At 38.4% G+C, this 27,819-nt stretch overlaps 1 protein-coding gene across 3 annotated transcripts in view; it reads left to right on the top strand.

The window, feature by feature from the left end:
- Nucleotides 1-5,749: 5,749 nt before the first annotated feature.
- FSHR (follicle stimulating hormone receptor) overlaps nucleotides 5,750-27,819 on the top strand; it is a 174,595-nt gene continuing 152,525 nt past the window's right edge. For all 3 annotated transcript variants that reach the window (XM_045445999.1, XM_045445998.1, XM_045445997.1), the window contains exon 1: nucleotides 5,750-5,984. In XM_045445999.1, the coding sequence (XP_045301955.1) occupies nucleotides 5,833-5,984 (152 nt within the window). In that variant the 5' untranslated portion in view covers nucleotides 5,750-5,832. The remainder of the gene's footprint in view (nucleotides 5,985-27,819) is intronic.

Below are 27,819 nucleotides of genomic sequence, written 5' to 3'. Positions count from 1 at the left end.
GTTCTTTCCATAATTTGGCTATTGCTGATAGTGCTGTATTTACTCGGCAATCAAAAAGCAAGAAATCTTGTCACTTGCAACAAGGTGGATGGAACTAGAATGTATTATGCTAAGTGAAATAAGTCAGTCAGAGAAAGACAAATATTCTATTATTTCACTCCTATGTGGAATTTAAGAAACAAAACAGATGAACATAGGGGAAGGGAAGGAAAAATAAGATAAAAACAGAGAGGGAGGCAAACCACAAGAGACTCTTTTTCTTTTTTGAGAGAGAGAGAGAGCACACGAGAGAGAGCGAGCGAGCGAGCATGTGAGCAGGGAAGGGGTATAAAGGCAGGGAGAGAGAGAGAAGGAAACCTGGACTGTGAGATCATGACCAGAGCCAAAATCAAGAGTCAGGCGCTTAGCAGACTGAGCCACCCAGGCTTCCCCATAAGAGACTCTCAAAGACAGAGAAAAGACTGAGGGTTGCTGGAGGGGAGTTGGGAGAAAGAATGGGATAAATGGGTGATGGGCATTAAGGAGGGCACTTGTTAGGATGAGCACTGGGTGTTCTATATAAGTGATGAATCACTAAATTCTATTCTCGAAACCATTATTAAAGTATATGTTAACTAACTTGGATTTAAATAATTAAAAATATGACAGAAATATACAAAGTCTCTGTCAGTGGAATATTAGCCACAAATAAAGGTCTGAATTTTAAAAAAAGCAGTTGGGGGCTCCTGGGTCTGTTAAGTGGCCAACGTCAGCTCATGTCATGATCTTGTGGTTCGTGAGTTTAACCCCTGTGTGGGGCTCTGTGCTGACATCTCAGAGCCCCAGAGCCTGCTTCAGATTCTGTCTCTCCCTCTGTCTCTGTCGCTCCCCCACTTGCGTTCTTGTGTTCTCTCTCTCTCTCTCTCTCTCCTCCCCCCCCCCCATTTCTCTCTCTCAAAAATACACATTAAAATTTTTTGAAAAGTTGAGGGATGCCTGGGTGGGTCAGTTGGTTAAGCGTCTGACTTTTGATTTCAACTCAGATCATGATCTCATGGTTCGTGGGATTGAGCCCCAAGCCCTGCATTGGGCTCCGCGCTGACAGTGCAGAGTCTGCTTGGGATCCTGTCTCTTTCTCTCTCTCTGTCCCTCCCCAGCTTGTGCCTACTCTCTAAAAAGTAAATAAATAACCTCAAAAAATGTTTTCAAAAAAGTTGAATTTGTATTTTTAAAAACATACATATATACACACACAACACATAAAACCAGGCATAGGTGGTTTTACATGCAAGCAAAGCCATACTTCCAAGGAGTAGATTATTCTAATCTGTAACACTTCTTTTTCCTAAGAACAAAATAACCAAGATCATTTCCCAATTCAGTCTGAGAAAAATATATCCTTGATACCAAACCACATAGGGACAACATAAGAAAGGTAGAAATTACACTGCTCACTAAAAACTACTCATTACTGGGGTGCCTGGGTGGCTCAGTCGATTAAGCGGCCGACTTCTGCTGAGGTCATGATCTCACAGTCCGTGAGTTCAAGCCCCGCATCGGGCTCTGTGCTGACAGCTCAGAGCCTGGAGCCTGTTTCAGATTCTGTGTCTCCCTCTGTCTGATCCTCCCCTGTTCATACTCTGTCTCAAAAATAAATAATACGTTAAAAAATTTTTTAAAAAAATAAATAAAAACTACTCATTACTAAGTTACAAATTACTTATGAGCATAGATACCAAAATTCTAAATAAAATATTGGGAGATTAAATCGGTGTATAAAATGACAATTACTCATAAACAAGTCTGTTAATCCTAAGAATATGAATAGTTTAAGTATAAAATTAGCATCATAATTCAGCAAATTAATAGTTCTTTTGGGGGGAACAAATGAAGAAAAGGCATTAAACAATACTGATCTCCATTGATACTTAAAAAAAAATTCTTAGAAACCTTTTCTAAGGTCTTTAACCTTATATCTATCCTGGTACACACCAAAAGCCTGTGATAAGTATCATTTGAGTAGTGAAAAATAAGAAAATATTTTCTTTAAAAACAGGAGCATGACAAGAAGGCTCACCATAAACTTCTAATCATCATTGCACTGGATATCCTACCCAGAGAAGAAAAGAAAAAAGAGAGACAGAGAGGGAGAGAAAGAGAGAGAGAGGTGGAGAAGGAGAAGGATGAGACAATGAAGGAGGGGGAAGAGAGGGAAGGGAAGGAGAGAGAGAAAGAAGAACAGGAAGGGAGGAAGGAATTTAAAAAGAAGAAATAGACTCATATATACATATAATATATGTGCTACATACAATGTGCTTAGATGTGAATGGTAGTCTACAAAGAAGTGTAGTAAGGCAACTAGATATAAGATAAATATTCCAAAATCAATTGCATTTTTACAATGTGATAACAAAGTTATTTTTTTTTTTTTTTAAATCTTTTTTTTTTTTTTTCAACGTTTATTTATTTTTGGGACAGAGAAAGACAGAGCATGAACGGGGGAGGGGCAGAGAGAGAGGGAGACACAGAATTGGAAACAGGCTCCAGGCTCTGAGCCATCAGCCCAGAGCCTGACGCGGGGCTCGAACTCACGGACCGCGAGATCGTGACCTGGCTGAAGTCGGACGCTTAACCGACTGCGCCACCCAGGCGCCCCACAAAGTTATTTTAAATACTGATATTGTTTACAATAGCAAAAACATGTATATGCCATGTAGATATATCTTCTACATAACTTCTTTCTTAAGATATTAAGACCTTTGTGGAGAAACTATAAAACTGTATTGAAATACATCAATGAAGGCCCTATAAAGGATGGTAATATACCACAATTAGGGCTAAGAAGACTTAATATCTTCAAGGTGACAATTTTTCCCAAAATTAATCTATACAATCAATGTAATTCCAAACAGAATTCTATCAGAGTTTTTTTCAAGAAGTTTAACAAGTAGGGATGCCTAGGTGGCTCAGTCAGTTAAGTGTCCAACTTCCGCACAGGTTATGATATCACGGTTTGTGGGTTTGAGCCCAGAATTGGGCTCCACGCTGACAGTGTGGAGCCAGCTTGGGATTCTGACTCTCTTCTCTCTGCCCCTTCCCCACAAGTGCTTGTGCTCTCTCTCAAAATAAATAAATAAACTTAAGAAAATAACAAGTTTAACAAGGCTGATTCTAAAATTCATATGGAATAATCAAGGTCCAAAATAGGCAAGATATTACTTGAGAGAATATTTTCTTACCATATATCATGTATCAATCAAGACTTAAAGTTCAAGTGATTCAGTAGAGCACTGGTACAGATAAGAAGGACAATGGACTATAAAAGAGCTTCAACACAAACTTATTCAAAACACTTACTTGAGATAGGAGAAAAGTAGTTTTTATAGATGAGGGGGGAAAAGAGTCTATTCAATAAATGGTTCTGGGACAACTGTTTATTCATGTGGATAAAAACTATTATATCACTAACACTGAAATTGAGTTCCTGACCCAAAGTATATATAATTATCAATATCAAGTAGATTAGAGGCTTAAATGTGCAGAGCAAAACCCCAAAATTTTTAGGAAAAAAAATTGGAGAATATTTTCCTAACCTCAGGATAAAGAAAGATCACATGAGAATAAGAACATAAATTATAGCCTATTTATGCAATAGAATATTCTACAGTAATAAAATTAACTACAGCTACATATAACATAGTAAATGAGTTATTCTTAAAAATGTCAAATTAGTGTAAAATAGCAAGTAACAAAAGACTACTTAAAGATTGATACAATTTGTATAAAATCAAAGCAAGCAAAATTAAGGAATATATTATTTGCTGATACATACTTTGGAGATACTTTTTTTTAATTAATGGAATTTTAAAACACAAAACTCACATTAATGGTCACTTGCAGGCATAGGAACATCAGAGGGAATCAGAAGGAGCAACTAAGTAGATTCAGTGGCACTTGTAATGTCCCATTTCTTCAGGCCACACTGTTTTATAATTTTGCTTAATAATTTATATGTATTTTATTTATGTTTTGCAAGTTGTGAATATGACACGGTTTTAAAATAAAAATTTAAATTTTAAAAGGATTTGTGCTCATTTTACAAGGTCTAACTTCATTATAATTGGAGTTGTAGAAGCCTAAGTGGAGATTTGTGAGGCAAGGGTAGAGATGGGAGTTTCGACTGGTAATGAGTTTGCTTTTGTTTTTGTTTTTGTTTTTTGTCACTGGTGTTAGTCAAGCATAGGCAGGTAAATCCCTTTTAATTACTGAGAATACTTTATTTTTATTAAGTTTATTTGTTTATTTGGGGAGGGGGCAAAGAGAGAGGGAAATAATGAGAATCCCAGGCAGGCTCTGTGCAGAACCTGATGCAGGGCTTGAACCCACAAACTATGAGATCATGCCCTGAGCCAAAGTCAGAGGCTTAACCAACGGAGCCACCCAGGTGCCCCAATTATTGTGAATATTTTAGAAAAAACTTAAGCATTAGTTGGTTGACTGCATTAAATCCCCTCCATATCTGAAAGACTATTATTCTATAGATCAATTGTCAAGTCAAATAATTTAACTATTAATGTTAGCCAAACCTGTAACTACATTGAGTCCATATAAGTATCACCCTGATCTTCCAGTATTGGAATTAGAATGAATCAGTTGCTCCCCCAGGAAGGTAGGGAACAACTTCACCTTACAAGTCACTTGTTTCTGTTTTTCCTTTAATGATAATTTAATCCATTCATTGTAAGTCATTATTCCTCGTTGAGGGGGAGGAAGGAGAGAGATAAATATATACATGTTTAGCATTTTCAACTAACTCAATTTTATGCAACTAATTACTTAAAAATAGTGTTGAAACTAATTTTAGGAAGTAATAAATTTTAGGGAGAATCCTGGAGAATATTCAGCCTTTTAATCTTCAAAGATTCTGGAGTCTGAAGTAGAAGGCCACTTTACTGAAAGTGTTACCAAATGTTTCCTGATTCCTGACCATCAAGCAGCCATTGAGAATGCCAATCAAAGTGCAAAGACTATCACCTACAGGGAGCACTTAGAATTAACTTAAAAGCATAGATTAAATAAATTCATCTGTGCCAATGTCCCAAAGGCAAGGACAATCTTCTGAGCCTGAAAATAAGAGAAGCCAGCCAGAAGGATCCGCAACAGAGAGTGGACTGTTGGTGTCCACTAAATCCACACTGAAAATACAGCCCATTCGTCAGGTCACTCAGATTAGTCACTTATATCTGTGGACAACCCTCTCATATGTGCCTTCCCCCCGGGAACTTACTAACCCACCCATCTATCTTCTGAGCAACACCAGTTTTGGTTGTTAATTACACCAAGAAAGAGGGCTCATGACTAAGACCCACAAATTCAGGTTTTATACCCAGTAGACTGGAGGAAGAGGTTGATGCCAAGACTAGAAACAGGTCCATGCCCCTCACTGAGTGACACTCTCATTGATGGTTCTCATTGTATGTTGTGTCTGTTTTTGGAGAAACTCTCTTGAGAAGAAAATGGTGATCAGCAGGGACACTTCTACAGTTTAATAAATGTAAACTACTCCAGACATGCATCAAGGTTCTATTTACTCTCTTCCTTGAGTTAGGGTGGAAGAAATCCAATAGAGAAGAATAAGGGAGTAGCTTATCTTGCCCCGGAAATCACTACAGGCACACAGGAATTTTGCTATTTGTCTGAAAGTGACCAAAAAAAAAAAAAAAAAAAATCCTTTGGTCAGTCACGTGACCCTGGCAGATATCTTCTCATAAGAGCGCTGTGTGGAGCTTCTGAAATTTGTGGAGATTTTTCTCTGCAGATGCAGGAAGAAAGCAGGTGGATGGGTGAATAAGTATGGCCTTGCTCCTGGTCTCCTTGCTGGCATTCCTGAGCTTAGGCTCAGGATGTCATCATCGGATCTGTCACTGCTGGCACAGGGTTTTCCTCTGCCAAGAGAGCAAGGTGACAGAGATTCCCTCCGACCTTCCCAGGAACGCAGTTGAACTGTGAGTATCAGAGGCAGCGGGAACAATGGTGGGGCTGGCATTTGCGTGTTGTGTGCTATTATTATTTTCACTTTAGGCTGATAACGGTTGGGCTGAACTATTTCTGCACTGACCAAAGGCTTGAATAAAACAAACTCCCCCATCCTAACAACTCTGGTCTCCCAGGATCTTAGTGAGAGCCTGTCTCAGCCAGACAAGGAAGGAAGTATGGAAAGCTCAATTCAAAGGCAGAAGGAAAATGTTTGAGTCTTTTCAACACATTTGCTCTTGGGTTCCAAACTATGTTTCGTAACCAGAAAAGTAAAACTAAGAAAAACTAGAAACTTTGGAGACCTGGAATTAGAGGCAGAAAGACAGTTTTGATTTAAGTGAAATACACAACATGCCTCCCTAAGGACACTGAACTCAAGAAGGCACAAGTCACTGTCACTTTGGAGCCACCAGCAAATAATTCCTCAACAGAGGTTCTGCTTCCTGGAGAAACAGGGAACTAGAGGAGAAGGGAAGGGGTGTGAAGAAAGGGAGAAAGAACAGGGGAGGCAGAGTGGGCATGAAAAATATAGCATCGTCTTTCAAACAGCTAGGAAAATGTGATTCCCAACTTGAGAATTTTAGTAAACTATTTAATAAGGAAGTCAGCAGACTCTCAGAGTTGGACAAGATCTTAGACCAGTTCACTTTATCTCTTCATTTTGCAAATGAGGAATCTGGGATCTGGAGAGACAAAAGATTCGTGCAATCTCTTACAAGGAGCCAAAGCATAGCCAATACTAGAAAACGGGCCTTTTGACTCATAGTCTACTCTTCTTTCCCCCAAACCTCATTCTGTCCAATTAATTACTACTTCCCCAAAGAACTGGGAAGTTACAGCTCAGAGAATATAGATACACTCAGTATTTTTATTCCATGTATTTTATTTAAAAAAAAATTTTTTTTAATGGTTATCTATTTTTGAGAGAGAGAGGGAGAGAGTCAGAGTGCGAGCAAAGGAGGGACAGAGAGAGAGACACAGAATCGGAAGCAGGCTCCAGGCTCCAAGCTGTCAGCACAGAGCCCGATGCGGGGCTCGAACTCACGAATTATGAGATCATGACCTGAGATGAAGTTGGACGCTCAACCAACTGAGCCACCCAGGCGCCCCTTATTCCATGTATTTTAAATAGAAGCTGCTACCGCTCTGGAAAACAGTGTGGAGGTTCCTCAGAAAATTAAAAATAGACCTACCCTATGACCCAGCAATAGCACTGCTGGGAATTTATCCAAGGGATACAGGAGTACTGATGCATAGGGGCACTTGTACCCCAATGTTCATAGCAGCACTCTCAACAATAGCCAAATTATGGAAAGAGCCTAAATGTCCATCAACTGATGAATGGATAAAGAAATTGTGGTTTATATACACAATGGAATACTACGTGGCAATGAGAAAAAATGAAATATGGCCTTTTGTAGCAACGTGGATGGAACTGGAGAGTGTGATGCTAAGTGAAATAAGCCATACAGAGAAAGACAGATACCATATGGTTTCACTCTTATGTGGATCCTGAGAAATGTAACAGGAACCCATGGGGGAGGGGGAGGAAAAAAGAAAAAAAAAAAAAAAAGAGGTTAGAGTGGGAGAGAGCCAAAGCATAAGAGACTGTTAAAAACTGAGAACAAACTGAGGGTTGATGGGGGGTGGGAGGGAGGAGAGGGTGGGTGATGGGTATTGAGGAGGGCACCTTTTGGGATGAGCACTGGGTGTTTTATGGAAACCAATTTGGACAATAAATTTCATATATTATAAAAAAAAAAAAATTACATTAAAATCATTTGACAAAAATAAGAACCCTTTTTTCCCTACCTTTGTTCAGAAAATAGGAATAAATTAACATTTCAAATTGACTACTCCCAATAAGTCCAGAAGATGTTCCTTTAACTAAACTGAGTGTCACTTTTAGAAGGTCATCTTAAATAAAAAGCAATTTTTTGTTAAAAAAAAAATAAAATAAATAAATAAATAAATAGAAGCTGCTATTCTGGACGCCTCTTTCACTCTTGGTCCCATAAGGCTAAGGAAGACTCTTATTTTACTGCAGAGTATGGTCATCTTTTCAGTTCACAATTACCACAACCACACTCAAACATGGTAGTGACTTTCACATTGTCACTCAGGGACAAGTGGTTAGTAGTACACTTGTTTGCTTCCACTTGCTACTTTTTCCCTGGACATCCTAAGTCCTCAGTTCCTATCCAGAGGCAGCTGCAGCAGCAGAGTAAATAACTCGTCAGCTCTGTGTTTTGGGTACACTGTCTCAGATGGGACAGTTATTCCTGATTATGGGGAAGAATGTGCCTAGGCACAGTCTAGTCATTATAAACACAGGAGAAGGCCAATGCACCTGAGCTCCTGAAAGAAGTCACTTGCTCCTAAGCAACTTTGAACAATTATTTAACCCCTCCTGAACCTCAGATTCCTCACTTCTGAAGTGGTTTTACTACAACCAGTTTGGTTGGGTTGTTATTAAGACTAAAAGGCATAGTTGCCTCACAAATATAGCCATTTCTGCCTCTCCATTTCTTCCAATGTTTCCCTGTGGGCCAAGCCGTGCCAACCAGTTACTAGAGCATACAACCCCTAACAAGGTTTCATTTTAGTAATAATCCTCCATATCAAACTCCCTTCTGCACTAGGCCATCTACTTTCTTACATCTCTTTACCAGATTTTTTTTCATTATGCATAGAAAACATGAAGAAAGAAAATAAAGGAAGGAGGGAGGAAAGAAACGAAAATCCATTCCCAAACCCCAAACCTCAGGGAGTATGTATGTATAGTGTGGAAGGAGCAGACGTATGATTTTTTAAAATAATTCATACTAAGATATAAATGACTAAAATTTGTCTGTCCAAGAGTACTTTGCAACTGAGAAAGAGACTGTAGGTAAGAGTGTTTGTAACTCTTAACAAAAGGTAGCCCTGGTCAATGCCTTCCTTAGGTGTATATACTAGAGGACAAAGTTGCCTAAAACTAAGAAGGGGAATGCCCTTTATTGGCATTCCCCCCATCCCAGGAGTGAGTGTAGTTGCTTGAGAGTTTTGAAAGATTTCTCCCAGATATCTAATCTTGAGAAGATTCTTTTCTCTGCACACTCATTAGTAGGGTGTGAATTGGGCCATTTTAGAGTTTAGCTTTGCAATCTTCCGGGCAAGGTATATACAGAAAAATAAGATACATGTTGCTTTGGTTGCTAGACATAAAAAAATTATTTGAGGATATTTTGGAGGTTAGTTTGTTCATCACAGAAGAGCAGATAAAATGCCACATGAACTACTCAGGTGCTGAGTTATAATGAAAGAACCATTATTTTTATTTATTTGTGCTTTTTAAGAGGATTGGATTCAGTTTATCTGGAACATTGGCAGAGGGAAGATGAAACAGCTTGTTCAACTAAGTATTTCTAGTTCACCTTGCAGTCTTCTGCATTTGGATATTGACTTTAATGATGGTCACATCAAGTGGAGATGGATGGAATAGCTGGGCTTCACTGAGTGCAACTGTTTAATCCATCAATACATCACAGCTTCATTGTCTGTAAAATTCACCCAGGGGAGAACAGGTGCTACATCTTAACCATGTACAGTTTATCCTAGCAATGCATCCACCTTGCAGCACTTTCATTCTATCTATCTGCCAGCTATCACCAGATATTTCTAATTCCCAACCATCAGCACATGTCAATGTTAACACAAAAGGAATAGGAAAGCATCACCAACAGGCAGGTAGATTCCATTTACCAAAGGGCCCATACTATTTTCCTGAAGCTTTACACATAATACTTCATTAAAATTGCACAGAACTGCAAGTTTCGTATTATTGTTCCATTTTTCAGATGAAGCAAACTAAAGAGCTCTAGAGTTTGATAATTTCGGCAGGCTCAGTCCTGTGGCTCTTGGATAGTAGAGCTGGGATCCAAACCTGAGTCCGTGCTCCCACAGCTTATCTCTGTTGTATAAAATAAAAGCCTCTGACTCATTTTGTTTGTTCCTCTTCAAACAAACAAAAGATGTCCTTTAGAATTTTGACTGGAGGTTAGCAGTTTTTCTGTTAAGAGTCAATGATAAATACTTTAGGCTGGATGGGCCATAATTCTCTACTCCAACTTCTCAACTCTGTCAGAGTTGTGGGAAAGCTGACACAGACAAAATGTAAATGAATAAGCATGGCTGTGTTCCAACAAAGCTTTGTTTTTTGCCACTGAAATTTGAATTTCATATAATGGTCACATGTCACAAAGTATCATTCTTCTTTTGATTTTTTTTTTTTATCATGTAACGGATGAAAAATAGTCTTTGCTCATGAGCCACAGAAAAACAGATAGGCCAAGTATGGTCCACAGGCTATAGATTGCCCACCTCTGATTTAAACTATAGCTGAAAGTGGCTAAATCTTACTGGCTTAAGTAGAGTTGAGGCAGTTTGAAACAACATGGTGCCATGAGGAAAGTACTAAACTAGGTAAGCTGGGTCAGGAATGGAGGGAATTCTAAGATAACATTCTTTTTTTTAACATTTATTTATTTATTTTGAGAGAGATAGAGAGTATGAGCCAGGGAGGGGCAGAGAGAAAGAGACAGAGAGAATCCCAAGCAGGCTCCATGCTACGGGGCCCGACTCGGGGCTTAATCCCACAACCATGAGATTATGATGCTTAACCAATTGATCCAGACAGGCACCCCAGGTAATATTCATAGGAGGGGCTTTTGCTGTTTTGACAAGTCAGAGATGGTATAGTATAGCCTTTAGAATCCGAGAGACTGGAGTTCAAACACAGGCTGTGACACTGTTTTTTTGCTCAATCACATGGCCTCTTGGCCATGTCATGGAAACTGCAATGTGGGCCTTTTTCAAAGAGTTGCTGTGAGGACTATATGAGATAATGAATATAAAACACCTAGCGTAATGCCTCTCAGGTGGTGGTGGTGATGGCTGTTGCTGTTGTCATCTGTAAAACACTAGGGAAAAAAAAAAACACCAGAGGGCATTCATGATGACCAAATTAATCAATAGGTATGAGAATGATTTTCACAATTGATAGATCTTTATAACTCTGTAAGACTCCTACTTACTTAAGAACAATCTGGGATGAGCACTGGGTGTTGTATGGAAACCAATTTGGCAATAAATTTCATATGGAAAAAAAAAGAATAATCTCCTCCTCCTCCCAGTGGCTGGAGGACTTACTCTCTGTGCACTTATTTTCTAAGTAAGAAAATGTGTTCTTTTAGGCTTTCAATATTTGGCAAGAACTCAGGGAGGTTTCGTTCTGACCACAGTCAAAGGAATTTTGATTTCTGACTTACCCTAGAAACTCAGTTTCAGTTGGATGCAGTCAATGAATCTAGCAAGGACACTTTGATCTTGCTTTTTTCTTCCTGGAGTTACAATTTCCAAGGAGAATGTGAACACCCATTCAAAATCTGAAATTTTGACTAAGTGACAGTGCAGATACAGCTATCTTTCTCTTCAGCAGGGTCAGATGACCACAATACTAAGAGGAGAAAAGGGCCCACTGGCGGTCACTGTCGACGTAGAGAGATCTGTATTGAGATTTTATTATAGGCTGCCTTTTTTGACCCCTTTCTTCACATTAAGTTCCTGTATCTCATTGCAGTCTCAATTGGCCAGCCCTTACTTTTAATTATCTAATTATTATTTTTTTTTGCTTTGTTTTCTTCCTTTGCCTTATACTTCTTGTTTCACTGCTTTGGTTTAGATCACTCTCCTTACTCCATCATCATAGATTATTGTCTAGCTAGGAGCTCCTTTAGACTTTCCTTAGTTCTAAGTACCGTGTGCCAAAAGGGAAGACTTCTCCTATGCCAATAAGGCTCTGTGATCTCTAAGAAGGAAATACAGCTTTTGATGTTTGCGAACAAGTTTAATTGTACTTTTTTCCCTCTGAAAAGCATATTCTGGAATTCATATTCTGCGGAACACATTTTAGGAAAGGCTAATCCAAAGGCTGTTCTATCCACCCCAGCCACTAGAATGAACCCCTTGTCAAGTATAAACTGTAACTTGGACCTCCTGACTCCTAATTCAGTATTCAGCATCAGCTGGAGATAAATCTTTGGCTGGGTTTTTAGTACTTTGTGTCTGAGAAGCTACCGTTTAGGAATGTACTGTGTTCTCACGAAGAAGATGGTTTTGAAGACTATAGCCATGTGGAAACTAGATGTTACTTACACTGAAGTGAAGAATGAAAGATAAAACACTGGATTACAAAACTACTAAAACCACCCCTGACTTCTGGATTTGTTGAGTATCGATGGTTCACTTTCTTGGTTGCCCACATTCAATCAGTTTTACAAACTCCCTTCATGTTGCTACTACCAGTAATTCTTTCTTTATTGCCATCATCTGTTTGGGCCCTGAACATTCAAAGCCTGGATTGTATAATTATGTCCTACTTTATCTCCTTTCAACCAACCTCTCTCTCTTCTCCAAATTAGCCTACACACCGCCATTCAATTTTTCTGCATAAAATACCATTGCCACCATGTTATGAATCCCCAGCTCAAAATTACTCAATGGCTTGTTTTTCTGACTGCCTCTCACTACTGTCCAACAGAAGGCAGCTACTCTGCAAGGCTGATGAAGACTGGCTCTTTAATTCAGTGTGTGTATTTTTGCCTCCCTGTGTCTTCACCTTATGCCTATTTATACTATCCTCAGTTTCTTCTTTCTTGCCTCTTGAAGTCTGACCTACGGATCATAATCTTGCTCAAAGGTTGCCTTCTTGATGAAGTCTTCCCTGACCAGTTCATCTTTATTTAGTCTGGATGCTAGTACTGTTCGATTCACACTTAATCTTACTTTGCTCTTATTTGTTCATGTGTGTTGTATTTCCTCAACTGCAGTGAAAATTTCTTTTGTATTCTTTGTTGTGCCTGGTTCAATGCAATGTATGTTCTGGGCCTTCAATTACATGTAGAACAAATAATATAATAAATCAGGGGGAATTACATCTGTTTATTCACTCCGCTCTTCAATACTAAGGAAAAGATTCTTATAAAAGATGATTATTGTTCTCCCTGTGGTGCAGTACTATAGGATTTGATAGTTTTCTTATTTTCCTTGCTTTTTTTATGTGTTTTAAGAAAATGCCTATATGTCATTCTAGAATTAATTAATTTATTCAGAAGGATACAAAGATCAGAAGCAAAATCTTCCAAAGGTTGAACGTCCTGTATTCTAGGCACGTCACTCAGTTCTCCTGACGTAAATAATACTACCTGCCTCTCTATACCTAATGAGAATATTAAAAAGATAAATGAAATTGCCTAAACAAAATCACATCAAGCCATGCAGTAATGTTCAAAGAAATATAATTTTTTCCAATTAAGGTCAGATTCCAAAACCTGAACATGAGGTTTTCTGTGTTCCCCAGATGTGCTTTGATTACTGTAGTTCTGTCTGGATATCAAAATGAAACACCCCACTGTGCAAATTGCCCCAAGTGTCCATATCCGGAGACTCTTACTGTCTTGTTTAGATGTTTCTTTGAAAGAAACAAACAGCACAGTTTTCTTGCTAATGCATACATAATCCTTTCTCTTGGAACAAAATCAAGCACCTACTTTAGTGAGAAATGGTAGGTATATGTCCAACATTTGGAATTTAATTGGGCTGAGGGTAAGGGAGGTTTATATTCCCCATGGAGAAATCAGAAAAATGACTATAGGAAAAGCTATATAATGCTCATCTTGAAAGGGAAAAAGTAGAAATTCTATCGCAGGGAAAGATTCCTTTAAAATACAAGATGGGGGCGCCTGGGTGGCGCAGTCGGTTAAGCGTCCGACTTCAGCCAGGTCACGATCTCGCGGTCCGTGAGTTCGAGCCCCGTGTCGGGCTTTGGGCTGATGGCTCAGAGCCTGGAGCCTGTTTCCGATTCTGTGTCTCCCTCTCTCTCTGCACCTCCCCCATTCTTGCTCAGTCTCTCTCTGTCCCAAAAATAAATAAACGTTGAGAAAAAAAAAATTTAAATACAAGATGAATTCTACCCTCAGAATTGGCTAAGAGCTATAATTTACAGAGTCATTATCAGCAAGTGAAGAGTAGGGGTTTGAGAGAGAATTCCAATTGCTTGGTGATGATAAAATCCCTTGTTTACCCTAAAGGTGAACACTGTCCTTCCTCACCCAAGTCCTCTACCAAAGAAGCTGGGCTTCAGAAGCCAGACATGTTGGCAATAAATGGGAAATTCATTTGACTTGTGATTATCCTTCTCCAAAGACACTAATTGGGTTATCTAGTCACTATGGTTGATTGGACTACACTTTTTTTAAGCTGTTAGATTTAGACTCTCCAATTCAGCTTTATTTAGACTAGACTGTAGCTTATATATCCCACAAGGTCAGCTAGAAAAGAGAGTAATTATTTTTAATTGCTTAGGATCTGATTATAATGAGATCTGGATGTTTGTTCTTAATCTGACCTCCCTGTGAAGTATCTCAGAGCATGTCGTGTGTCTCTGACCTGAACATGCCATTACCTCGTTCTCTCATATGGAATATGCTAGCAGATCTGAAAATCTTCAAGTGACGGACCAAAAAAAAAAAAAAAAAAAAAAAAAAACAGTATAAAGTAACCAAAGCTTTGCCATAGCCTTGAACTCAGGTATTTTTAGTCTTAGGAGTGGCTTGAGTCCTCTCTTTCATCCCTTCTCCCAGACCATTTCAGCAACAGCTAACACAGAGCCATCACAGAATCCAGTGTCAGAAATAATGGAAAATAAACAGCATGAGCCAAATTTTACATCTCCCAATTGGCAAGCTTGATGAAACCTTTAAAAAGTAGCAACCCAAAAAGCTCAGCTAAGTTTCAGTGAAACAGAGAGATGAATTAATTGAGGATATCAGGGAGAAAACTCATCAGTAGATTGGTGAAACCTGAAATAAAATGATGCTAAAGTTTCATTCAATTCTTTTTTTTTTTTTAAGTTTATTTTGAGAGAGAGGGAGGGAGCGAGCTAGCAGGGGAGGCAGAGAGGGAGAGAGGGATGGGGGGAAAGGGAAAGAGAGGGAGAGGGGTACAAGAGGAGGGCGGGGAGAGGGGGAGAATCCCAAGCAGGTCCCACACTGGCAGTGCAGAGCCCAATGTGGGGCTCAAACACACAAACCATGAGATCATGACTAGAGTCGAAACCAAGAGTTGGATGCTTAACTGACTGAGCTACCCAGGCACCCCTCATTCAATTCTAAAATGCTTTGATTTTACAAACATCTTCAGGCACCAAACTTCCCAAAGCAAAAAAGCTTTTTTTCAGTCTCAGAATCCAGCAGGTGTGTGATTCCTCAACTCAAGCAATTTCGGTTGTGGGATTCTGGGGGGTTGGGTTCTGTTAGGCTCAGTAGACTGTTCTGTTGTTTTGACATGAAGCACAGAAAACCTCCACACAGACACCTCTGTCTCATTACTTTCAGCTTGGCAAGGGGTTTTAAACAGATTTGTGGGAGGTCCCATTTCCATCAATGGCTACAACTAAATAAATGAGGGCTGATGGGAGGTCATGGAACATTTCATCCACAATCCTCCTGGAATAAGAAGGGCATGAAAAAGAAAGGTCCCTCATATAGGAAGGGCCACAGCCTGGAGCACTAGATTTTTCAAAAGTGGCCCCAACTTAAAATATTCTGTCCCTTCTAATAAAGTCTACTAAATTTTGGTTCAGACAATGGATCACATGCCTAGAAGACAGGGTTGCCTCTACATGTGCATTCTTCATCATCTCACAGTAACTGCTTCTGAATTGATATCAGTGCCTTCAGCCTTCTACCCTCCCAGCTTCCTGCTCTGAGCCCTTGCTCTGGTTTAATTCCCCTGTGGGTTCCAATAGTCAGATTCAGGAAAAAAGTCCCAAGTCCTATGTTTGACATTAAGGTCTTCCATATTTTGGCCTCAGATTAGCTCTCCTGTCCTCTTTCTCATCTTCCACCCTTTCAACTCTTTGCTTCATGCACTACTTTCTATTTCCAGATAGGTCTTCTATTCCCCTACCCAAATACTATTACCTTCTCCAACCTGAAGTCTATTTGCCTATTTCAATATGGTTCGGTTCTGAGACCAAAGTAAAGATGCTCATTTTTCATGAAGTTTTCTTTCAATAGCAAATATTTGGTTATGTTTGTGCAAGGCACTGTACTAGGCTCTTAGGCAAATGGAACCAACAGGAGAGGCACAATTTGCCTGTACTTGTGGAGTTGCTCAAAGAGAAGAACATCAAAGAAATAATGACAATGATGTTTTTCCTCACCCTGTTCACAGAGATCAAAATCCCCCCTGAGAATCCAGCATACTCATTGTTAAATCCGCTCATTTGAAAATTAACTGCAAGTTGCAATCTGAAATTCTAAATTGTGGGATCTGGAAGAAATGGACGCCCAGTAAAAGCCAATGAGAAGATGTCTACCTGTTTGCTGTCAGAAGACAGTTGATGAAAAGATGGGCATCTGCCTGTCCCATAGAGACTTGCCCTTTTGACCACCTAGGCTTGATTTCAGGAATTATGCAAGGCCACTTCCAGAATAGTATAGTCTTTAAAAGGTCAGAAAAATCCTTGCTTTATTTTAAAAGGGGAATATGGACCTCAAATAAAAGAGAATGACAAATGAACACCTGCAAACTTATGGTAAGGTTTAACAGAAAAATGTCCAAATATTTAAATTTGACTAGAAGTTTTTAAATTGTGCAAATACAAGGGACTGGGTTCTTTGAGTTGAGATAAAAGAGAATGATACAGAAGGTGGAAAACAGCACCAAAAGGTTAAGCTTCATCTGCACTGTTTTCTTTGCCAACTTTATAGTTTTCCCCAAAGCTGCTGTGTTCATGAATACTATTATATGGATACCAGGAGATAATACGTTAAAGGAACATATGTATTAATGCACTGTGTATGCCAGCTTTCCCCTAGAGAAGCTGAGTGTCATCTCTGAAATTTGGTAACCACACAGAGTTAGTCTCAACAAAACACAGATGTCTCTTCTGAAATGACACAACTTAAAATTTTCAACTTTGGCAAAAGGAGGACACTAATAGGGAGTCCTTAAATGCTCTTGAATGTATAATCAGTTTTCTTTTTGTGTAAACTTCAAACTGTTTCTGCATGGTGTTGTTAGCTTTAGAATAGAAAAACAAATTGAACAAAAAACAGTGATCACTCCATCACCAAATAATGTCTGAGCAAGTATCAAGAGTCCACCCAAACCCTTGCTACTGCTATACCCCCACCAAAGCTAACCTCTGATCAGGGCAGGAAGGGAAGAAACCTTCACTTAATTGGGGTTTGTTTTGTACACAACAAGCTGTGTAGAATTTCTGTAAGTAAATATATTGGGGGTGGGAGAAAGACAGTGGAAAATGCAACAAGAAACACTCTTTTAATTTAGAAAACAAGCTGAAAAGGCAGTGAAAGCAAATATGAGAATATGGTGAACAGAAAAAGAGGTCATCTGAATTTCTACATACAGTAGCAGAATTGCTTATCAGGACCCTGATTGTAAAAATCTGTCGGGCTCCTTCAATAAGAACATACAGTCTTGGAATGGCATCTTATTCCCCCAAACAAATACTAGAGACAAGAGAAAAAAGAACAAACCGTTATGATAGCCAGATAGGAAAATTATAAAGTAGCTCTGGAGAAAATTACAAACTAGCTCTGGAGAAAATTACAAAGTAGCTCTGGAAGCAGAGCTCTCCACTAAGATGCCAGAGGGAGAGCAAAACAGCAACAGAAGTTGGAAGGAAAGAAGGAAAGAACGAGAGGGAAGGAAGGAAGGGAAGGAGGGAGGGAGGGAGACAGACAAACCCCTGGGCATTAGAGTTAGGAAATCTCTGAGCCAGTATCTAAATCTTGCCTCTTGAGTTGGTCAAATTCCCTGGATAAGATTTTCCCAAGCTCCTACCCAGATGGTGAAGCCCCATGTCAGCATTCTGGTAGCTGAGGAAAAGGGCTAGGGTCTTAGCACTTAGCATCCTCAGTACTCCTTGGCATTCTCCAGTCCAGAAACTATCTACTCTCTTTAAAGAATAAACCTTTGCTGTTTTGCTCAAGTGGGGAGAAGCACTTGCCTGAATGCTCCAAGGGGGAAGCATGCCTGCCTCTTCATTTTTCTACCAATCCTTGTACGTTAGCCACCTAACCCTATTTGTTCTTCATGCCCATTTTCTGGAACATCAATGCCTCCAATTCCTGAGTGTTTTAGGGATTGTGCAGTGTAAGTACTGCCAAGTCAGTACTTCTTAAACTAATGTGTAGGCAAATCAGAAGAATATATTGGGAAAATTCAGATTCTAGTTCAATAAGTCTGGAGTGGGGCCTGAAAGTCTTCATTTCTAACCAGCTCCTAGGAGGCTTTGTGGCTTTATGCCTTAAAAAAAAAAAAAAAAACAAAAAAAAAAAACAATGCTGTCATCTCAGTGGAGCTTTTAGAGGAAATAAATAGTTACATGTTTACTACACCATCTCTTCTCATCAATTATTATTCAACCCACTCATTATTCAACCCACTCATTCTGGCTCTCTTCCCATAGGAACCACTGAAAATGTTCTTGTCACAGGTACCAATAAACTTATATTTTCATTATGTTTTATACTGTGGTTATAGTACTTTTCAAATAAAAAATAAAAATTTCAATATAAGAGGAATGCCACACAATTCAGATGCCAGATTCAATGGTCACTCCCCTATCCACATCTTACATGCCTCTCAGGAACACCACACAGTTAGCCATCTTCTTGCTTGAATCACTTTTCTACCACACTGGACTTCCTCCTACATCTCACGACAGACCTTGGTCTGTGTTGAGTTCTTTACTGCTTCATGGTCTTTCAATGTTAGTTTCCCAGGTTCCACCTGGATACTCTTGTCTCATGCACCTGTATTCTCTGTAGGGATCTTATCCAGTCCATAGCTTTAAATATCACCTCACCTATATTCAAAATATATATGCTGTGCCTGACCTCTTCTTTAAGCACCAAGCAGGTAATATCCAGCTGAAACCTTGGTCTCTCCACTTGGATTTCTTACTGGCATTTCAAAACAAAGCAAAAGGAGCAAGTAGAAAATAGTACACTTAATCACCCTCCCCTAAATCTCTCAGAATCTCCTCTCCCAAGCTTCATCATCTACATAAATGCACATAGCACCAGCCCCCCAACCCTAAGTCCAATCCATCACCAAGTGCCAGAGATGTGACCCCTAAAAAATAGCACAAAGGTCTCCACTTCTCCTTATCTTCCTTACTATCATTCTGGCTCAAACCATGATTGTCTCTCACCCAGGCACAAATGTCTACTCTCCTCCTTATCTTCCCTACTATCACTCTAGCTCAAACCACCGTTGTCTCTCACCTGGGTTATTGCAATAGTCCCCACCACTTCCATCCCCTGGTTCCACTCAAAGTGACAATCCAGCCCTCACACAGCATACTCTTTAAAGAGTATGATTTTTAAAAAATCCTTATTGATCTCATATGACCTCACAGCTTCTTTTCTACAATTTCTCCTAGATTTGAGGAACTGTACCTCTGTTGTCTCATCTTGGATGTGGTTTCAAGTCTGGGCCAAGTTGCTCTAACTAGTCCACATCATATATAACATGATTCGAAAAACAGCATGCTGGCTCAGTTTACCCAAAACATCTCCCCTGCTACTTGTCACAATGCTATCATTAATAAATAAATCCTTGCTGCCTTCAAGATTGCCTTAATTTCCAAGACTCTGCAAAGGAAACTAAAATCCTTTTGGAAGAGAAATATCTTTAAGTTTTTGAAAACTGGCCCTTTGCTCTAGCATTTTTCAAAACAGATTCCTCATAACTCTACTTTTATAAGATGCTCAAGAAAAAGTAAATTTTATTTAACTTTTTTAATGTTTATTTGAGAGACAGAGCACAAGTGGGGGAGGAGCAGAGAGAGAGGGAGACACAGAATCCAAAGGAGGCTCCAGGCTCTGAGCTGTCAGTACAGAGCCCGACACTGGGCTCAAACCCACGAACCATGAGATTATGACTTGAGCCAAAGTTGGACGCTTAACTGACTGAGCACCCAGGCACCCCAGGAGAAAGTAAGTTTTGAAAAGTCTTCCATGACCAAATAGGTTTGGGAAAACTGCATGCTATACCCCCATTCTAAAGATTCACAAAGTACATAACATATTAAAGGCTCTCAGAAGCATTCCAATTCTATATAATCCATAAGTGTTCCACAGAATACACTTTTGGAAACTCTGATTTAGTGAGATATAGCTAACCGAGATTATGCTTTGGCAAATGGGCCTCCGTATATACCCAGAGGAACTGGAGAGTTGAGAGAAGTAGTATATACAACCCAATATATGTGGTAGACACCAAAACCTATTTCCCCTCTTTTCAAAATTCTACGTGTGCTAAGTCTTCACCTGTGAAAACCTGCTTTGCTCTTCCAATCAGAGAATTTTTATGCTACATGAACTTCAGAGAGCATACGCTTCTTCCGTCCCTTTGTTTTAAGAATTAAAACTGAGGCCCAGCAAGATGAAATGACTTGCCTAAAGTCATGTGGGTAATTAAAGGTATTTTCTAGCCTCTATTTCCAAAGCCAAAACTTTAAACCCACAATTGACAAGTTTCTATGTCTGGCTTGCTGATGAAGCATACCTCTCTCCTCCCATGAAGAATAGAAAACCCTCCACTGCCACCTCTACCTCTCCTCTCACCCAAGGGAACACCTTCCAGATATTCGTTAGAACTCTACTGCCTTTTCCTTTTACCTGCTTCTGAAAAACACCTTTATTAAGATAACACACAAAGTTCACAAGTCATTCAAAGTATACATTTCAGTGGTTTTTAGTGTATTTGCAGATATTTGCAACCATCACCATAGTCAATTTCCAAACATTTTTTATCACCTCAAAGAAAATCCCTTTTCCTTCAGCTATTACTACCCTACCTACCTTCTTACACCCAGACCTCAGCAGTACTAATCTACTTACTGTCTCTAAATTTCTCTACTATGGACTTTAATATGAATGGAATTATATGAGGTCTTTGTGACTAGCTTCTTAGCTTAATATTTTCATGGTTCATTCAAATTCTGACAGGTATCATACTCCATTCTTCTTAGGGTTGAAAGAATTCCTTTGCAGAGACATACCACATTTGTTCAATCACTTGTTGAGGGACATTTTACTCACTTTTTGCCTATTTTAAATAACACTACTTTAAACATTTGGGTACAAGTTTTTGTGTGGACATGTGTTTTCATTGTTCTTGGTGTGCACCTTCAAGTGGAGTAGTTGAGTCCTATGGTAACTTGATGTTTAATACTTTGGGGAACCACTAAACTGGTTTCCAAGGTGGTTGAGCCATTTCATATTCCCTTGAACAGTGTGTGAGGTGCCTATTTCTCTACATCCTTACCAACCCTTGCTGTTATCTACCTTCTTGATTCTAGCCATCCTAATGAATATGAAGTGGTATCTCACTGTGGTTTTGATTTGTATTTCTGTTATGAGCAGTGACACTGAACATCTTTTCATATGCTTGTTGGTCATTTTCATTTCTTTATTGAATATCTATTTAGATTCTTTGCTCATTTTGAACTGGGTTGTCTTATTATTGAGTTGCTAGTATGTTCCTGTACATTCCAGAACCAAGCCCCCAATCAGATGTATAATTTGCACCATTCCATGAATTGTCCTTTCACTTCATTGATGGCATCCTTTAAAGTACAAATGTTTTTTCAATTTTTATAAAATCCAGTATATTTTTTTAATTTTGTTATTTGTGCTTTTATGGTTTCATATCCAAAAATAACTTACCAAATTCAATGTCATAAAGATTGATTCATATGTTTCCTTCTGAGAGTTTTACAGTACTAGCTCTTATGTTCAGGCCTTTGATCCATTTGGAATTAATTTTTGTATATGATATTAGGTGAGTGTCCAACTTCATTCTTTTGCAACTAGATATCCTGTTGTCTCAGCACAATTTGTTGAATTACTCTCTCTCTATTGAATAATCTTGGCAACTTTGTTGACAATTAGCTGACCATAGAGATATACAGATTTATTTCCAGACTCTCAATTCTGTTCTACTGATCAATATGTATATCTTTGTGTAAGTACCATACTGTCTTGCTTAGTATTGCTTTCTAGTAAGTTTTGATATCAGGGAGTATGAGTCCTCCAACTTTGTTCTTTTTTTTTTTATGTTTTTAATATTTATTTATTTTTGAGAGACACAGAGACAGAGCTTGAGTGGGGGAGGGGCAGAGAGAGAGGGAGACACAGAATCCGAAGCATGGTCCAGGCTCTGAGCTGTCAGCACAGAGCCTGATGTGGGGATCAAACCCAAGGACGGTGAGATCATGACCTGAGCTGAAGTTGGACACCCAACCAACTGAGCCACCCAGGCACCCCCAACTTTGTTCTCTATCAGGATTGTTTGATTTGCATTTCCATATCATTTTTAGAATCAACATGTCAATTTCTACAAAGCAGTCCCAGCTGAGATTCTGATAAGGGATTGCACTGAATCTGTAGCTCAGTTTGAGGAGTGTTGCCATCTTAACACTGTGAAGTCTTCCAATTCATAAACATGACTTTCCATTTATTTTGATCTTCTATAATTTCTTTCAATGATGTTTTATAATTTTCAAGTTGTACATTTTTACTTCTTTTATTAAATTTACTGGTTTTTATTCCTTTTGATACTTCAATGAATCAGTGTTTTAATTTTATTTTCAGTTTATTCATTATGAGTATATAAAAATACAACTGGTATTTGTGTATTGATCTTGTAACCTGTAACCTTACTGAACTCTTTAGTTATTTCTAAAAGACTAGTTAATTCAGTAGAATTCTCTATATACAAAAACATGCATCTGTGAATGGAAATATTTTTTACTCCTTCCTTTCATCTGTATGTCTTTCTTACTTTTTTATTGCCCACTTGCCCCACCTAGAATCTTCAGTACAATGTTAAGTAGAGGTAGCAAGAGTATACATCCTTGTCTTGCTCCTGATCTAAGGGAAATGCATCTACTTTTTACTGTTAAGTATGATGTTAACTGTAGTTTCATAAATGCCCTCTATCATGTTGAGGAGGTTCCCTTCTATTCCTAGTTTGTTGAGTATTTTTTTAATCAAAAAAAGGATGTTGGATTTTATCAAAGGCTTTTTATGTATCAGTTGAAGTATTACATATTTTTTCTTATATTTTTTTTCTTATCCTATCGATATGATGTAGTTTAATCAATTTGGGGATGTTAAATCAACTGTGTATCCTTGAGATAAACCCTATTGAATCATGGTATATAATTCTTTTTACATGGGTTTGGTTTGCTACTATGTTGTTGAGGATTATTGCATTCATATTCATAAAAGACATTGGTCCGTAGTTCTCTTTTCTTGTGATGTCCATCTGGTGTTGATATGAAGGTAATACGTGACTCAGAGTGAGTTGGGAACTGTTCTCTTCAAATTTTTTAATAGATTTTGTCAATAATTGGTATTATTACTTTCCATAAGTGTTTGGTAGAACTCAGTGGCGAAGCCATCTGGGTGTGGAATATTTTGGGGGGGGTAATTTTTTTTAATTACTAACTCAATCTCTTTATTTGATATAGTTCTGTTTGTATTTTATATTTCCTGTTGAGTCACTTTGCATAGTTGCAGCTTTCTAACAAATTTTATGGCGGTGTAGGAGGACGCTGAGCCCAATCATTCTAAATTATCCAATTGGTTGATGCACACTTATTCACAGCATTCCTTATTGTTTTTATAAAGTCAGTAATAATCTCCCTTCCTTCACTTCTTATTATAATAATTTGAGTCTCTTTTCTTCTTGGTCATTCTAACTAAAATTTGCCCATTAAAAAAAATCTTTTCAAAGAATCAGCTTTAGGTTTTGTTTTGTTTTGTTTTCTCTTCTCTATTCCATTAATTTCTGCTGTACTCCTTATTGTTTTCTTGCTCTGTTCCCTTTAGGTTTAGGTTGCTCTTCTTTTTCCAGTGTTTTAAGATGGAAGATTATTGATTTAACATCTTTTTTAATATAGGCATTCACAGCTATAAATTTCCACATAAGCATTGTCTTAGCTGTATCCCACAAGTTTCAGTATGCTATGTCTTGATTTTCCTTCATCTCTCACTTTTTTGTTCTGATTTTATTTATGATATATTGCTTTTTAGTACTACATCGTTTAATTTTGGTATATTTGTGAGTTCCCAGTTTTTTTCCTGCCATTGATTTCAAATTTCATTCCATTGTAGTTGGATAACTTATTTTATTTTTAACCTATCAAATTTGTTGAAGTTTTTTTATGGCCTTGTGTATGATCTATTCTGGAGAATGTTCTATGTGCACTGGAGAAGAATTTGTACCTGTTGTTGTTGAGTGTTCTATACATGCCTGTTAGATGGAATTGGTTAATAATGCTGTTTAAGTGTCCTAAGTACGTGTTGATCCATCTAGTTTTTCTAACCATTATTTAAAGTAGAGTATTGAAGTTTTCAACTATTACTATTGAATCTTCTATTTCTCTCTTAATTTCTCAGTTTTCACTTCAGATATTTTGGTGTGTTATTCAGTACATATATTTATAATTGTTACATATTCCTGATGATTGACACCGTTATCTTCATAAAATATCCATCTTTATCTCTACTAACATTTTTTGTTTGCTTGTTTTAAAGTCTCTTATCTGGGGGCGCCTGGGTGGCTCAGTCGGTTAAGTGTCCGACTTCGGCTCAGGTCACAATCTCGCGGTCCGCGAGTTCGAGCCCCGTGTCGGGCTCTGGGCTGATGGCTCAGAGCCTGGAGCTTGCTTCTGATTCTGTGTCTCCCTCTCTCTCTGCCCCTCCCTGTTCATGCTGTGTCTCTCTCTGTCTCAAAAATAAATAAACGTTAAAAAAAATTAAAAAAAAAATAATAAAGTCTCTTATCTGATATTAGTAAAGCCACTCCAGCTTTCCTGTGGCTGCTTTTTGCATATATTTTTAAATCTTTTTATTTTCAATCTATTTTTTTTCTTGAATGTACTGTGTATCCTTTAGAAAGTATCGTTAGGTCATGTTTTTTTAATCCAATTTGACAATCTGTCTTAAAATTGGATTGTTTAATTCATTCACATTTAATATTATTACTGATGTAGTTGGATTTACATCTGCCATTTGATTTTTTGTTTTCTATGTCTCATGTCTCTTTTGTTCTTCTATTCATCTTTAACAACTGTCTTGCACATTAAGTAGATTTTTCTAACGTAGCTTTTCTAATTTCTTTAATGATTTCTTTCACTATGTTTTTTTTGTTTTTTGTTTTTTTTTTTCAACGTTTATTTATTTTTGGGACAGAGAGAGACAGAGCATGAACGGGGGAGGGGCAGAGAGAGGGAGACACAGAATCGGAAACAGGCTCCAGGCTCTGAGCCATCAGCCCAGAGCCCGACGCGGGGCTCGAACTCACGGACTGCGAGATCGTGACCTGGCTGAAGTCGGACGCTTAACCGACTGCGCCACCCAGGCGCCCCTCTTTCACTATGTTTTGAGCAACTGCTTTAACAATTGCTGTAAGGTTTACTATATTTCTTATCAGAATCAGCTTTGGGTTTATGCTAGATTAATTCCAGTGTGAGAGCAAGAGTGAGAAAGACAATGTTACACCTATAGCTCTATTCCTTGTCAGTTAAAAGCAAAAAAGAAAAAAAAATGTGCATTTGTGGAATTTTTTATAATTATATAATTACCTTTATTAATGCTTTATTTGTCTATGTGGATTTGAACTGCCATCTGGGGCCACTTGCTTCAGCCTGAATAAATTTTATTATTTCTTGTGAGGTAGGCCTGCAATCAACAAATTCTCTGTTTTTATTTATCTTGGAAAATCTTGATTTTACCTTTATTATTACAAGATAGCTTTCTAGGTATACTATTCTTGGTTAACAGGTTTTCTTCCTCTGAGCACTTTAAATTTGTTATCCCACCATCCCAGACCTCCACTGTTTCTGATGAGAAGTGAGATGCTAATTTTATTGAGGTTCTCTTGTAAGTAATGTCATTTTTCTTTTGCTATTTTCAAGATTTTTCTCCTTTAAGCATTTTTACTGTAATGTATCTTTTATGGGTCTCTTTGTGTATATCCTACTGGAGTTTATTGAGCTTACTAGCTGTGTAGGATATTGTTTTTCAATAAATTTGGGAAGTTCTCACCCATTATTTCTTTAAATATTTTTTTTCCTTTCTCTCTCTTCTCTTCTGGTACTCCCATTGCACACATACTGGTGCCCCTTCTTTTGGCTCCTATTTCTCTAAGGTTCTCTTCATTTTTCTTCATTCTTCTCTCTATTCTTTGGCTTGCATAATCTGTACCGATCCATTTTCAATTTTACTAGTTCTTTAGCAGATTTAAATCTACTATGGAGACCCCTCCAATTTAAAAAAAATCAACTGTACTGTTGAACTCTAAAATTCATATATAAATATATATTTTAATGTTTATTTATTTTTGAGAGAGAGGGAGAATAAGCAGGGGGAGGGGGCAGAGAGAGAGGGAGACAGAGGATCTGAAGAAGGAACCCTATGTGGGGCTCAAACCAATGGACCCTGAGATCGTGACCTGAGCCAGTCAGACACTTAACTGACTGAGCCCCACATGCCCCTAAAATTAATATATTTGTAAATAATTCCTCTTTATTAATATTCTCATTTTGATGTAATATTGTCATATACTTTATTTCTTTAATCATGCTTTTACTTTTTTGAACATATTTATAATAGTCATTATAAATGACTTTGAAATTCTTTTCTGTTAAATTTGGCATCTGGTTATTCTCATGGTCAATTATGTTGCTTGCTTAATTTTCCAGTATATGAGTCATACTTTCATGTTTCTTTGTATGGCTCCTAATTTGGGACTGGAAAGTTGATATTGTAGAAGAGATATTGTGTAGCATTCTAGGTGTTGATTTCCCTCCATGGCCTGCTATTTGTTTATTTATTTAGTAACTGCCTGGATTATTTTAGTCAAAGACTCCAATGTTCTCTTCAGGGAGGCACAGTTTAACATACGCCCACAATCACCCTGGGAGGACAGTGGTACTGAGAGGGCTCTCTCACCTTTCCCTGACCACACCTGCCTGTATTACTTGTAGGCAGACAATGTTATGATTTTTCAACAATCCCCTGGAGACCTAAGTTTCTTTACAGACTAATCAAATTGTGGATCCTACAAAGAAATCATTTCCGAGGTCAGTATTTGATATTTGTTCTGACCCCGTGAGGGCTTTTTCCAGCTATCTTATTTCCCTAGTTCTCTCCTGCATACTAGCCAGCCTACATTAGATCCTTATTAGTTCCATGAATCTCCCAATTGCCTTTTACCACACCTCTACTGTATTTGAGAATGCTCTTTGGTTTAAATCTCTGTTGCAAATTAAGTCTTTTCTTTGGGGAAGAGAATATCAGGTATCTGTTTTGCAGTCTGTTTCCCTTTTACCCTCCTAGGCAAAATCTCAGTCAAGGCTCTGGAGCCAGGAGTGAATTCATAGGCAAGTTTCTCTCTGAGATCCTCATTCTAGGAGCTAAGCTCTTGGTGGAAGGTAGGGTAGCAGCCTAAGATCCTCTCAGCTTGATTCTTCTACCATGGAACCACCACCTCATGAGTCCAGGCAAGAGCTATTGGGGCCCCAGTATTCTCAGCAGCCTACACCCAAGACAGAGCCTCCAATACACAAGTGTGGCTTGGCAAGAAGAAAAAAAGCCCACTTCCTAACTGCATTTGTCATATGTAGCCTCAGCAACAGGCACCTGGAGGCAG

Source organism: Leopardus geoffroyi, chromosome A3 (assembly GCF_018350155.1).
Source record: "Leopardus geoffroyi isolate Oge1 chromosome A3, O.geoffroyi_Oge1_pat1.0, whole genome shotgun sequence".
Classification (NCBI taxonomy): Eukaryota; Metazoa; Chordata; class Mammalia; order Carnivora; family Felidae; genus Leopardus; species Leopardus geoffroyi.
This window is presented reverse-complemented; position numbering and strand designations above follow the sequence as displayed.